This window comes from Lates calcarifer, linkage group LG16_LG22 (genome assembly GCF_001640805.2).
Source record: "Lates calcarifer isolate ASB-BC8 linkage group LG16_LG22, TLL_Latcal_v3, whole genome shotgun sequence".
Classification (NCBI taxonomy): domain Eukaryota; kingdom Metazoa; phylum Chordata; class Actinopteri; family Centropomidae; genus Lates; species Lates calcarifer.
This window is the reverse complement of record NC_066848.1, coordinates 11,495,717-11,511,207: the sequence shown is the minus strand read 5'-3', so window position 1 is coordinate 11,511,207 and position 15,491 is coordinate 11,495,717. Positions and strand designations below refer to the sequence as shown.

General features: G+C 45.1%; 1 protein-coding gene across 5 annotated transcripts in view; it reads right to left on the bottom strand.

The window, feature by feature from the left end:
* Positions 1 to 15,491, bottom strand: part of ctbp2a (C-terminal binding protein 2a) — a 64,642-nt gene that overhangs the window by 20,612 nt on the left and 28,539 nt on the right. Inside the window, exon 1 of one of the 5 annotated variants that reach the window (XM_051076906.1) lies at positions 11,321 to 13,637. The exons of 3 other annotated variants lie outside the window; for them this stretch is intronic. In XM_051076906.1, the coding sequence (XP_050932863.1) occupies positions 11,321 to 13,637 (2,317 nt within the window). Of the gene's footprint in view, positions 1 to 1,139; positions 2,154 to 11,320; positions 13,638 to 15,491 lie in introns of those variants that run through there. One more of the 5 variants, XM_018696857.2, reaches the window with a different exon arrangement.

Genomic DNA, 15,491 nt, shown 5'->3' with positions numbered 1-15,491 from the left:
CACCCAAAATGCCCAGCCAAGAGAAGAGGGGCGATGGAGGGAGGAGATAGTGGGGATGAGAGAGGAAGGCAGGGAAAAAACTAGGTTTAAAAAAAAAAAAGTAAGGCAAGAGGAGAGGAGGAGAGCAGGAGACATAACTGACATAAAAGATATCATAGGTGATGTCAGTGTCAGTGTGATGCTGACAACACCTGGGAGAGAGAGGAGACGGGCATCCATCCATCATCGTCTCTCCTTTTAAATGTTGTTTTTTTGTGCTTTGCTAGCAAGGCCTGAAAGCAACCGGGGGTCCTGGGACAAAAGCAGCTGTCAGTGAGAGTGAAACGGCGGATGGCTGGCTCCAGCTTTTCTTGACATGCAAACACACGAGTGAGTGTGTGCAGGTCAGGAACATGCGGTGAAAAGTTTTGCTTCCTGCTGCGCAAGGACACGACACTGATCGCACTTAGTTTACTGTAAACAAGGCTGACAGCTCTGCCTCGGGTAATTTAAAGCAAAGAGAGAAATGTGTTAAATTAGCTGCTGATTATGATCCAGAGTCCCACTACAATTACACTATTTGTTTGGCGCTCCAAATTCATATTTTTACTCAATTTTCACCCTGAAATTACAGATTGTTTTCACATTCTGAGCATCAAAACATGCCCTGATAAATCCACAGATTTTGAAAATGAAAAATAATGAGCTCCAAATACATCTTTATATATCCACAGATCATGCCTGAACACACACCCTGAGAGCAACCATTCACACGCTCACACAGAGCCACTCGTATGCCCATTCTTCCATGACCTTTGACCCTCCAAACGACAACCCATGTGATCTCGCCCTCCTCTTGCTGCTGTGCAGAGGTCTGCGGTTCCAAACCAAGGAAACACTGACACACTCACATGGGTCCTCGCCCTCTCTCTCTCTCTCTCTCACACACACACACACACACACAATGTTTTCATGACACACTTCATTGCAAAAACATAAGAGGCTCATTAGCCTTAAAGCCAAATCCAACCCCTCCCGCCTCCCACTCCCCCCCCCCCCCTTCGCCATCGCAGCACACACACCACAGCTTTTTATTATTACCCTTCGTGAGTACATGCACACACACATATGCACAAGACAACGTGAAACATGCTCCTTGCCTGGGAAATGCTGTCTCCACATTCTTCAAGATCAGGAGCAGCACATGGCAGAGGAAATGTAGTGAGGAGAGGGACAAGAAAAAAAGAAAAAAAAAGAAAAAGTGGGCGTTGGGGGGATTCTCACACAGTATGCCCTGGGGTTATCCTCTTGTCTCCTCTCTACCTCCTCCTCCAGCCTCCCTCCCTCCCCTCTCTCTCTCTCTCTATCTTCCTTCACTTCGCTCTCCCACTGCTTGTTTCCAAATCTGTCCTCCTTCGTCACCTCACCCCCAGAAGCTCCATTTCTCTTTCTCAGACGACTGGCACTCTTAAGAAGAGGGGTGGGGGGTGGGGGTTTAAAAAAAAAAAAAAAGGTGGCACAGGAGGGCAGCGGCCGAGGGGGTTGGTGGGAGGACGTGGTGGGGGGGAAGAACTACGATCGTCACCCGCCCCGGTGCGGTTTAAAGAGGTGCCTTCAACTCCTTTAATCTCCAAGAGGGGGAGGCAAAAAAAAAAAAAAAAAATTGGATCTCTATTCGTCGTCAGCCAGCAATCGGCACTTCTCTGCGCTCTCTCCTCTTTTTTCCGCCTCTTCAGCCAGATCACTTGTATCTTTTCTCCTCAGCCTCCTCTTCCCTGCTCCGTCTCCCTCTTCTCTCCCTTCACGGCAGGTTTGGGCTATTCATTCAGACGTCAGGCTCACTCCGTCAGCCTTTTGTTGCAAGTCACAGAAAGACACAAGGAGAGGGAGAGAGGGAGGGAGAGAGAGAGAGAGAGAGAGAGAGAGAGAGAGAGAGGGAAAGGGGTGGGGGGAGAAGAGAAAAATGGAAAAGGCGAAAAAAAAACCCAGAGAAAACAAGCTGGTGCCACAGCTATGCAGGAGAAAATAAAAGAGGGAGGTAAATAAAAGAGACGAAAGAGAGAGAGAGAGAGAGAAAGAGGGGTGGCTGGGTGGGTAGGGGGAGAAAAATCCTTGAAGAGCACCAGCCACGGCGAGAGGTGCAGCGCTCCTGGCACACGTACGACTCCCTCTTCCATTCTCCCCGACCTTCCCCTTCGCTCAACATATTTTCCTTCGCTCCTTTTTTTTTCCCCCTCCCCTCCCCGTCTCTCTGTTTTATTATTTGTGATCTGGCCTTCACGGTCCTTTAAGAGTGCCAGCCCCCTTCTCCCCCCTCCAACCCTCTGCTTCTCAGTCTCACTCCCTCTTGCTCACAAACTCCACTCTGCACATTTTTTTTTTAAAATCCCGCTCACTCTTTGCTCTTTAACGTGAGCATGAGAGGATTTTGGGTTTTGCCTCTCGAGTGCCTAATTTCTGAGGCTGTTGCTCAACGTTCGCAGCGATGTTTGTCATGCTCGCACAAAGGGCTTAGACATGCATGCAAACACAGAGGCGCAAGTGATGACTGCGATGATACATGGCAAAAGCTGAGGTGAGCGCTCACATGTGCATGCAACCACACAGGAGGACTGACTGATGCAAACACCTGCCAGCACCGTATTTAACAGAAAACCCTCCACTTGCAACATTGTTGTTGCTGTCTCCACACACACACACACACACACACACACACACACACACACACACACACACTACTCAATTCTGAGATTTAAACCCAGGCACAGGAGTGAACTGGATTAGCATGTTTACTACTACACTAGTCTGAGAGGGCGAGCCACTGCCCCTGACAGACGCCTTAAAAGGATTTTGATAATGAAGGTTAAGAAGTCTTTGGTCCCAGGTCATCACAGGTAGACACAACAACACCTCTGCAGAGTAAACACACATCCTGAAACTGTGCCATCTGATACTTGCAAAAATGAATCAGCTGATCAACAGAAATTTATTTTGATAACTGATTAATTGTAAAGAGTTAGATTTCAAGCACAAATGTAAATCTCATTCTGATTCAATATTTTCTTGTCTCACATGACTGTAACCTGAACTTTTTTGGGTTTGGACAGTTGGTTAGGCAGAAAAAGCATTTTGAAGACATCGTCTTAGGTTTCAAAATGTCACTGTGGGACATTACAATTTTCAAAAGTTTCAGATTTTACAGACTAAATGTTTCCTCAAGTCGTCAATGAATCAATCAGATATAGCAATTAGAGATTAGAGATTAGAGATACTACGATGCATAAATGCTTAATAGGCTACTTTTGTGATAGATTTGACCCCTATCTTTCTTAATTCAAGCTTAAAGATTCCATGTTTCAAGGCTTATAATGACACTTTTCCATGTTTTTTTTTCTCACAAAAAAGTTCAATTACCTAAATAAAAATCCAGATTCTATGAATATGCAAATATTTAATCATTTCAGGGATCTTCTTGGTATTTTTTTTTTTTTTACTTAATTGTTTTTTCTTTCATATTGGTAAATCTGGTACAAACAGTTGACCTTTAAAGCATTTTAATACAGCATCACAGAGCTCAGCAGTGCAGAGAGAAGGTGAGTGAATGAACCTGGTTCTGTGTGTAGACATTAGAGCTGGATCAATAAATTGGTCCGATTTTAGCTCATTGCAGATATATCAGTAACAGTGCAAATGTCAGCTCATGAGTTACAAGAAATTCTACAGCCTCTGAATCAAGACTTTTAATGTTACAAAAATGACTATCGGGCAATATTTTTTAACTCCCAAACTTAGACATCAGTATTAGCTTCCTACATGACTGAACAAACAACTGAGTGAGCGAATTAGTGCTGAAATGTTAAGCAGATTAATTGATCAACTGAAATGATTTTTCTTGGATAATCTGTTAATCGCCATCGAGTCATTTATGAAGCACAAATGTAAAAAAAAAAAAAAAAAAAAAAAAAAAAGTTGAAACCCTCTAATGAATGAATGAAAGAGTTTATGACCTAACTGCAGGCAGGTTTTGAGGTTTTTAACAAAAACAACACACTCCATGTATTGTAGTACGCTGCTGGATAGTGTGGATTGTACTGTCCTGCGTGTACTTACTGTAAGCTCAGCAGGAGCGTAGTGAGTTTAAAGAGCTCCATTGAGGAGGTTCGGTTACAACATGTAACCAGAGCCCACAAACCAGGCCTGGAGTAAAAAAGCCTCATTCATGAAAGAGCGTGCGCTGGAAGGAGAAGGGCCTACTGTATAATTTGACCTCTAAAATTCACCATCCCATCTGCCTCCTGTGATCTACATGGCGTGCCGTTGCCAAATGATTGAAGCACAAACGAGATTCTGAGGGTGACGGGTGAGAGGAGAAGAGGGGTAGTAGGAAAAAGAAAAAAAAGAGGGAGAAAGAGAGATGGCACAGCTGCAGGTGGACAACAGATGTTGAGGGTTTTTTTTTTTTTTAAAAGGGAGGCGATCTCGGCACATAAATTTTTTCCCCCATTCATACCCCGTCTGTGCATCACTCCACCTCTCCAGCGACACCGCCACTCTCCTCCTCCTCCTCCACCTTTTTCCTTTCTCTGTGACTTGAGCCAACTGCCCTGGTTAGAGAGAGAAAAAGATGTAAAGAGCGTGAGAGTGTGTGTGTGTGTGTGAGAGAGAGAGGATGGGGGGGGTCGTTGCTTATGTACATCCCTCATGTATGCTGCACGCTTAGACAAACAGTGTGAACAGGCAGCCATGAACACGACTGACATGCCTACTGAGAAATGTATAACATTTTTCTTGGGTGCAAATGAAATTCATCTGCACCTCTAAACATATCTACCCCTCGCTTAAGTTAAAACACCAGCCAAGCGAAGTGTCAAGTTCTGCTACGCCTGGCCACACACACACACACACACACACACACACACACACACACACACACACACACACACACACTGTATACAGGGAACATGGTCAGCCCTGCCTCTTCCTCACTCTGGTTTAACACCCGTGAAGATTTCATTTTCTCAAAATGAATAATTCAGGGTGACTCCCTGGTTGGCACTGAGAGAGGAGGAAAAAAGAAGAAAGGAAAATAAAGGAGAGGGGAGGAAAAGAAAGGCGAGGAGAAGAAAAGGGAAGGAAAGGAAGCATTAAAAGAAAGAAGGAAGAGTTAGAAGAGGGTAGCAGGTAGCAGGACTTTTGAGGAGGCGGAATGGAGTCAGGGGCTTTCAGCTTTTCACTTCATTGCTTTATTTTTTATTCTTCCTCTTCTAAAGAAAGACAGAAAGTAAAGTAAAGGAAAGGAAAGGAAAGGAAAGGAAAGAAGAGAAGGTGGCAGGACTTTTGATGAGGAGAATAGGAGTCAGGGGTTTTCAGCTTCTCATTTCATTGCTTTCTTTTCTCTTCCTCTTTCTTTTTTCCTTTTGAGCAGCAAACGTTTGAGCGTGTGACCTCCTCTGTCCTTCCTTCCGCCTCTGCTCCCACAACCAGCAGTTAATCACTTCAAGTCTCTCTGAAAGGATGTAGCAAAACTGGCCAGAAAGAGCTTTTTGCTTCCCTGGTCAGACTTTGCCTTTCAAGGACCAGCTTCTTTTGATGGTACCCGTGCTTATATCATCTGTGCGCTGTGTACAGTGCTACATTGGCAAAAAAAACTGACATGCTGAAAAAAAAAACACAATGTGTCCAACAGGTGTTTCAGAGGTAATGTAGTGTAGATGTATATTTTTCAAATAATTGTTTCTAAAAAATGTGGGGGAGAGCTGCAGGTTAGGAGTCAGACTCATAAGCACGCACCAAATGACACTAGATATGAAATGAGAGTCAATAGTTAATTATAGAAAATGAATAGACAGCAAGTTTGATAATCTATTGATTGCCTAAGTCGTTTATCAGACAAAAAATGACAAAAATGTACTGATTCCAGCTTTTCAAGTGTGAGAACTTGCTGCTTTTATCACTATTGAAGATCTCTGGATTTTCATCTGTCGGCTGGACAAAACAACCAATTTGAAAATGTCACCTTGAGCTCTGGGGAACTGTGCACTCGTCAGTTTCTGACATGCTCAACATATCTTAAAAAAAAAAAAAAGATTAAAAACAGATTAGTCTGTGATAACGATGGTTCAGATATACAAAGTTTTATGTTTTCTTACAATAAAAACTAAAAAAAAAAAGAGGCAGTTCAGTCATTTTCCATTTCATCTGTAATTTGCTGGCATGTCATTATCTTCCATCCTCCATGTATTTGTGTAAGAAGACATGCAGAGCACTGTATGGGTTGGAGGTTTCCTCCCCTCCTTCATTTGTTCCAAGATGGCATGACAGGATTTCCATTTAGATAATCTCCCATTTGCACTCCTCCACCCATTTTCGAAACTCACTGCCTCTAAAGCAGTCTATCTTTGGCTATCTAATCTAAAGCAGCCCCTCTATGCATTTAACTCCACTTCTTGGTCTTTCTTGCTCAATCTTCTCCTCCTCTGCTCCTCTGTCTCTGCCCCCCCCCCCCTCCTGTTTCCTTCATTTTCCTGCAGACTGGCTCAGCAGCCCACAACCACAGTCATGAATGAATGTGCTGAGCTGGGTATGACGTTTGTTTAGAGACATATTTCCCCCATTACCTCTAACTTCTTCCCCCCCAACTCATTCTGTTGAGCTCAGACAGAGTCACAGGCGAATCATTTCCTCCGAAGATTATTTTTCTACAAAGAGTGGGGGAGAGACCAAGAGGGAAAAAAACGAGACAATAGGAGACAAAGCGAAACTGGGATCATTTTAAATAAAGAGAAAAGGCAAGGGAATAAGTGATGAAGAGAAAATGAGCACTGGTGATTTATATGTATGTAATTCCTGGCAGAGTGAGAGAATGACAGAGACCAGAGACTATATTTACTCATGAAGGAAAAGGAAATCACTGCCTGATATTAAGAGGAACATCTGGTGGGGAGAGCAGCTCTGCGCTGTGCCTTAACAGACGACACCGCTGCCACCTGCCAATGCCACTTTCCACACACTTACATACAAACATGCACACACATATATATCATCCTACATACAAGCTGCACGGGGTGGGACACACACACACACACATACACACACGCACGCTCAGAAGTTTTTTGGTAATGACGTCCTCATTGTTCCTCAACACAGGAAGCTTGGTCACGGCAGGTTCTGGCCATCAGCTTTAATTACATCAACTTCATTTTTGAGAAATCATATTTTTAAAGCCAATATGGTTCGGCAGATGGCTATAAATACTGTAATAACCATGAAACTCGGCTGGCAGTGTTAGGAAGTAGAAGCCAGTCAGACTCAAACCGGAACAATAGAAAATTAAAAAACAAAAAGCTCAATCATTGTAATTGTGAAATGAATCCTGCACCATATCCGAAAATGGGTCAATTTAAACCACAATTCTTTAGCTCAATGATTGGATGTTTTCTTTCGTTTTTCTTTAGATACTGTCTCTCATTTTTTTTGTGTACACAAGCTTGTAACGATGACTTTTCATCAAACAGCCAGACATGTTTTAGCACGGTTGATACAAGTTTTGCATCCATTCAAACCTTGAAAGCATTGTATCTGCCAGTCACTTGTCTTTGTCTATACACAAACAGAACAGTACTGTTACATCCAGTAAGGTGAACAAGTCAGAATTTCTCAGACAGAAACAGCAGAGGCTTTCTATGTTCGAAAGATACAATTAAGATAATGTCTATGCATATCCCTGGTTTCTCTGAAACATCACAATTTAATCCAGTGGTTGCAGTAACCCAAGGTCGTGTGCGACAAACTGACTGTCAGCCCAGATTAAGGCCAAAGTTTGACCCTCAAGTCCAAATGCAATATTTGACAACTAGCCTCATCTCCATGGAGAGTCCAAGGTTGACTGACAGCTGTCAACGTCCTCTGTCCCCTCCCCCACCCTAGCAGCCAGCAATCATCATCATCTATCAGTAGTAGTGGGCCTATCTCTCTTGCTCGTTCTCTCTCCCCCTCCCTCCCTCTCTTCCTTAATCCCTCACTCAGTGTAACAACTGCCTGTAGCTTTGACCTGGACCCTGTTAATACATAATCTGCCATCTCCAGTACTAATATGCCACAACCCTCCCCCATCATCACGCTAGGCCCAAGCGAAGGAAGAAAATTGCGGCTACTGTGTCACGCAGAGCAGGACTGACCTGAACTGGCATCAGGTTGCCTGGCCGGGGTCCACGAACGGAAGCCAAGACGCTGCGCAGGGTGGAAGTAAAGAAGTGGAAGTCCCCCAGTGTCATATGCAGTGATTATGCTGGTGTGGGGGATGGGGAGTGAGTCCTAGTTAGCCACCTAAAGGTGGGGTCTTGCTTAAGGCTATTTCATGAAGTATCACATACTGACGTGGGTGTGAGCATGTCATCTATATTTCCACAGGGGCTATTGTTTCTGAGGGAGCTTCTCTCTAGATGTGGATGTAACTCATTGCTGTAGCTAATGACTTGTCTGTAAACTTTTAACTAATTGTTTTTTTTTAAAGAATTTAAAAAATGGTTCTTGCTGGTATTAAGATACAATTTGTCTACTTGACAAAGTATAAATATGAAATTTCAAAAGAGACGCTGAATCGCATTTTGTTGGGTCTAAAATACATACAATGTATCCCAAGCAAAGCCTCCTAATTTATCCCACATGAAAAGAAGTGAATGAACATGATTTATTAATACTTTCGTCTTGATGCATTAGCTCAGCCAGCCATTTTGTAAAAGAAAAAAAAAAAAAAAGTAAATTTGCAGTGTTTTCTGACAATGGGCCGACCCTTTAACCAGAAGCAAATCTGCCCACGATTACCACCAAAACCCACGTTGCCTAGCAACATACAATTTAGGAATATGCTTTCAGAGCAGCTTTGCGGCCGTGTCCATTAACAGATGAAATTACCAAAGCAACAAATGTCAGCCACATGCAAATGAGGTCTACTGTGCTGACTGTGTGTGTACCAACAATGAAATATATGTGTAAGCGGCAGACTTGAAGAAATCCTTTCCAAAGCATGTGTCCCTCTGTGCTAAGAACAGCAGCCTGTTTGACAGCCAAGCAATGGGGATTGTTTAATATCTGTTCTCTTGGGTTTGAAAAAAGAGGGAGAGTGACGCCAACAAAACTGCCTCAGTTAAATCATTTGTTCCCAGTCTGCCTTGGCCCCCATTAAAGTCCATTTCAACCTACTGGCTACGTACAGTATTCTCACAGGAAGCTAGAAGGCTGGTCTGAACAGAATGAGTGTATCTGTGGATTAGTGCAGCAGTGGAAATGGAGGATCTGAAGGATTAAACCCCCCTCTCATTACAACCTGCACAGAGAGAATGACACAATCACACATCGGCCATCAACACCTGTAATTCGATTTTATCTGTCCAGTGATGCTGCTAGTCAGCCTCTGGTGAGCAGGTGCTGATGGGGAAATCAGCCCTCATTGCCCAAAATTTCTGAAATTTACTTTTATCAGGTCACGAGTGTGAAAGATGGTGAAGATCATTTTATGTAGCAGCTTTAATGCTGCTGAATTAAAGCTTTAATGTGATGTGTGTATCCAAATAAAAGGTTCAGTCGATTACACAATAAGGATGCATCGACTGAGTGCATTTAAACTGGGATCAAAACAGGAATTTGGAACACAAATCAAAATTCTGAGATGAAAAAAAAAAAGTAAAGTCTGGCAGTCACTGACACTCTGAAACACTGTGAGCAAATCTATTCAAGCAAAACTGCACAAAGGTAATTGCTATTCCATGCAAGTCAGTGGTCCACCTTGACAGCAGCAGGACTGAACGAAGGCTGTGTAGTCCAAGTGGCTATAAAGCCTTCCCGGGCCACACTGATGCGCACTCATTATCATAATGCACTGAGACATCCGTGTTTACAACACCAGGGGCTTGGGGGGCTGTAGGGAGATGGTGCGTGGCAGAGCAGAGAGGACTTCATCAAGAACAGCTGCAGTTACAATGATACCACAGCTGAAGGGCTGCTATCACCATTATGCAACTTTCTGGATGTTGTATATTGTGACAGATGATAGGATTTGTGCTTTTGCTCCAATTACTTACTAAGGGCGTCACATACAGCTGATAAGAGCTGAATGAGGAAAAAAATACCTTTGCGAGGAGACTGTGACGAATGCAATCACAGATATTGTACAAAGATGCATACCACTGCAAACTAAAGCACATGCATGCCTGGACACCTCACGTTCCAAGACAGTTAACGCTACTGCACACAATATCTGACTTTTCTGGCCACAGAACTCTTAATGTGAACTGCTCACACATGAATGCAGTGACTGACAGACTGTAACATGAAGACCGTGCACAGTTGTTAAAATTTAAAAGGTATCAGAAAGGCCGCTGACAGCTGCTCCTCCCAAATCCTCTATATTGCATCTCATCAGTGCCATTTTGTGTTGTATTTAATGGGGAGATATGTCATTCTGACAAAAGAACTGCATGAGATTACAGAAATAATAAAGGACTCCACAAAAAGTGTAAGGAATTCTGACAAATCTGGCTCTCACAGAGATAAGCAGACAAGAGAGCGAGATGTAAGTATCGTTTTAGGATCATGGCAAACGCAGAGACGAAAAAGTAGGACAGGGAATGGATTGCCAGAATTGCAAAAGTTATCCTTTTACGGTATTAATTCATAATCCTGACAACAGTTTTGAAAAAGAGATAGACACCAACATTTAGATTTCGCTTGGCTGGCCTAGATAAGAAGAAAAGACCCATTATTTGTCTATTGTTGATGTAATGAGAGCATATACAGGACAGCAAACAAATGACAGCACTGACCAGAAAGATAAAACAATTCAAAAAATGTTCTATAAACATTGTGTTTGGACCTTCTTAAGGTCAAGTGCAATGCATCACACTCCACTAACCACTGAATGATGGTTACACAGACTCCACTTATTTGACAGAGATGATATTCTCATACCGATGATTCATCACGATGAAGGCTAAAAATTGATTTATGGTGCTTTTGTTTTTTTTCAAAGAAATGCCTACAACCTAATACTCAGGTTGTTCCTTCCAATATATTGAATGGCTCTTAAGAATATCAACCAAATTGTGAAAACATGATAGGCATCTCAACGATGCAGCAACACTGCTTTGAGGAGCTTTTGAACACAATGAGAGGAATGGAAAGTGCTGTTTTACATGAACTATGCAAAAAAAAGGAAGCACTATTGCAATCCATTTTATTATCTATTAAAAACATGTGAAACAGCCAAGGGAAAGTGAGAAAAAAATATCTGACACACAGCAAATGATGAGGATGGAAGGAGAAAATAAAATAAAAAAGGAATTACTTGTATCTGGAGATGCCATAGTGGACACGATGACTGGTGGTCCTGTGCGTCGACTTAGCTTCTGGTTGGCAACCAGGGCACCTTGGCCTTGAACGGGCGCTCCCACAGGAACGAGGGCATTGTCTGGTGCAGGTCCCCCACCCTTGCGTATCAGCTGAGGACTAGGGTGAGGGCTGTGCATTGGCGACAATGGCAGTAAGTTCCTGTCCCTCTTCATCAGCTCCATGGGCACTGTGTAATTGGTAGAGTATGCTTTCGGTACCTGTTGTGGTGGCTGCGGTAAAGCTGGCATGGACACAGGCATCTGCTGTGGCATACCTGGCATGGAGTGAATAGACCCTGGTATGGCAGGCATTGACCCTGTCATATGCTGTGGCATTATCTGCATACCCTGCATGGGCATCCCTGGCATTGTCACCCCAGCAGAGTAGGCTGACATGGGTCTCGACTGAACAGGCATAATGGCTCCAGTATATGGCCCTGGTGAGCGAGGTGGTTGGCCTGGGTAGCCTCCAGAGGCTTCCAGGAGGTGCTGAGAGGGGGCACTGCTGGGCCTCCTGCCCATTACTTCTCCCATTCTTGGGGAGATGGTCTGCATGCCCCCAGGGGTCGGTGGGGGCATCAGTTGGGGGTCTACAGTCAAAGCTTGTGGTGGGTGTGGTGGGTGGTGGTGCTGCTGCTGGTGGTAGATGTCTGAGCGATGACTAAAGCTATTTGAACGGCCTCGCATGGGTGTCTGAGGTTGGGATGGGGCTGGTGGAGCCTCAGCAGGCCGCCTGTAGTTGTGGACCAAGCGAGACAGCACACGAGCCTGACCCAGATTGGGGGCGACGGTTCGGACATCGTTCTCCTCCATAACAGCCAGCATGCTGATGGAGTCAAATCCCTGCTGGATAAGAGAGGAGATGGTGCTCTCTGAAAGGCCCTCATTTCGAAGCAGGGCGAGGAACTCAGGATCAGCTGTCTTCTTGGGATCCACAGGCAAAGGCGTCTGTGGGGCAGTGGGCGGGGCAGTGGGAAGAGGAGCAGGAAGTGGAGTGGCTGGGGGAGGAGGTACCATAGCTGGGACAGTCTCCACAGGAGCAGGTGCGACTGGGACAACTGCTGCAGGCTGCACTGGGGCAGGTGGCGCGGGAAGTGGAGCCGCCATTGAAAGGTTAGGGTCAGATATGGGCATGGTAGGTGGTTGCAGGGGCTGTTGCTGTTGCAGATGCTGCTGCAACTGTTCTTGCTGAAGCTGCTGTTGCTGAAGTTGTTGCTGCTGAAGTTGCTGCTGCTGTATCTGCTGTTGCTGAAGTTGCTGTTGCTGTAACTGCTGCTGCTGCTGCTGCTGCTGTATTTGCTGCTGTTGTAACTGTTGCTGTTGAAGTTGCTGCTGTTGTAACTGTTGCTGTTGTAATTGCTGCTGCTGTAATTGTTGTTGCTGTTGCAACTGTTGCTGTTGTTGGATGGTGTAGGGTGAGGCTGTCTCTTGTCTCATAATCATACCTTGACTGGCAGGATCTACTACTAAACAGGTAGCAGCCTGCTGCTGTGGATCCAGTGGGCGCCCATTAACATCAGTATAAACCGACTGACCAGTCAGAGGTGGAGGCTCACTGGCATACCTGGGAGACATGTGCTCCATACCATAGTGAGCAGGAGATGGGTCTCGGGAGGGTATGCGCTGTTGGCCATCTGGCATCATCTTAGCAGCAGTCACAGCACCAGGTTCCCTATAAGCTCGACTCAACTCATGAGCGGTCGGAGGAGGGGGAGGTGGAGGTAGAGGCGAAGAAGGGGCTTGAGGTCCCACTCTCCCTCCCTGCCCTTGATCCCACGCAGCACGAGCCCCAGGTGCCATCCCAAAATGAGAGCCTGACCTACTGAGTGGATGTGGGTGAGGCGGCGGAGGCTGGTGCTCTGGCCGGTAAAAGCCCTCAGGTGGTCGAGGAGTCATGGCAGGATCATGGGAATAGTAATCCTGATGCGGAATGGATCCTCTGTGAGCCATGGGCGCCCGCTCGTAGTGGTTCAGATCCGGTACAGAGCCCTTCCTCAGCCCCCGCGGGTCGTGTCGATCAGCGTAAACCTGTCCGTAGAGAGTGTCTTGGTAGGAATACAGGTCACGTTTCAAATCCAGGTCAGGAGGACGCACCCCTGGTGGAGGCTCGTACCACCCTCCTCCCTCTCCGTATGACAGGGAGCTCCGCCGGCCCGCTACTCTTGCCTGCTGCTCGTAGACGCTCTCAGCCCTGTCCCACTGACCCTCATTCCCCCCTAATGTGTCCCAACTGTGGGAGCGACCAAGAGCCAACTGTTTGTTAGTGACAAGCATTGGCAAAAAAAAGGGAGAAAACTGAGAAAGCCTTAACGGAGGGGAAAAAAGAAACGCAAAACCGAAAAAATATTCAGCTTGTTGTAGTGTATATGAAAGTTCTCTTTCAAATCTTCCAAGTACTGTAGCGTCACAAAATGGAACGAAGAGAGGTAGAAGGAGAACAAGCAGAAAAGAAGATGAAGCAGCTACCGCTACACCTGATATCAGGTTGTAATATTGCAAGTCCGTGGTATCAGGTGACTCTCTCCCTCTTTGGCTGGCAGTCCGTGAATAATTAATCTCTGGTCATGCTGGCTTGTTGTGCACGAGGAAAGAGGACACCACACACAAACACATCACACCAAACCACACAAACACAGCACACTACAGAGGTAGAGCAGCTACTCCATAGATGACACTGTAACAGGATGCATGGTTGAGATGCCAAATGTTCAAAAAAAGAAAGAAAGAAAAAAAACACAGAAAGAGGGGATAGGTTGGGTTATAGGTTGGGATGGGCAGGGGCTTGTACTAATCCAATGGGGTTTATCTCTTTCCTCTCTTGGACATTTTACTCGCTCTGCCGATTGCTCTGAGGGATTACATCTAAATAAAGCCTGTTTAATTCCACTTCCCACTGTGACGTCATGTGAACCAGATACGAGTGTATCTGGTGATGATGATGATGGTGATGATGATGCCGATGATTAAGAGTCCACCCCCAAACCCCTCCTGATGCCCTCCTGCAGAGTCACCTACCTGAGGTTGTTGATGATGTGCTGTCCTCAACAGGTCTCAGTTTTGTAGTTTGCCAGATTCACAGCACAGGGGAGGGGAGGCCGGGCCGGGCAAGGCACACCGCTTCATTGAATACAAATGAAATACAGTTCTCTCAGCTAAGTCCCATGTGCTGTCGGTAAACATCAAATCCACTCTGATTGGACACTAATCCTCCAGGGGCCCATGCTTGCTGCAGAGCCACCACGTAACTGCCTGCCCAACTCACTCTGGAACGTCCTTGATGCCTCCGTGGCACTCATTGTCACTGCCCCACTCTCCTTGATTTGAGATCAAATCTGCTGTCTGAAAGTTAACCGGAGGACACTGAAAATTACAACGAACTGGATTGCATGAAGATTGCAGAATGCAGAATGAAGTCCACCTGCAATGTTTGTCCAATTTGATCCTCCCAGCGACTTCAAGCAGTGATCCACTTAATCTCTTGTTGAGTATAAAGATGAAATGCATCACTTGTTCAGAAAGTTAGAATTTCAGCATTGTTTTAATTGGACTTTTATAGGACTACATAAATTCTAAACATATGCATCTTACTGTTTACTGCAAATTTCAACTCCTTCCCCCCTCTTTCCCAAAGCTCCTCTGATCTCCTTCACTTAGAGAGGCTTCGTAATCTGGATTTGTCCCTTCACAGTTAAAAGTAAAACATTGGGGGAGTGCGGTGTGTATGCATCTGTGAGTGTGTGTGTGTGTGTGTGTGTGTGTGTGAAAAGGGGGGAGGGTTCTTTTTGTAACAGCAGTTAATCCAAAAGCACCTACAACCTTTGCCTTGCAAAAACACTACAACACAACAGGAGCTCATTCCACATCAGTCAAATATGCTGTAGTAAGCAAAATCTACTTGCCACAGCCCAGCAGAATTATATATTAAGCCCCCGCCATGAGCCAAACATAAAGATGTGATTAGCGGTACACGTTTATCATTTTGTTTAACCAAAGTGATGTTCAGTGCAGTGTAAGGCCATGAGGGTGTACCCACCTACCCAGCTGCCTGCACTCGCTATATGTCATTGTGGCTGAAACCTGATCCCTTCTGCAGAGGATCCCTGTTTATTAATGCATGAAAACAGATGT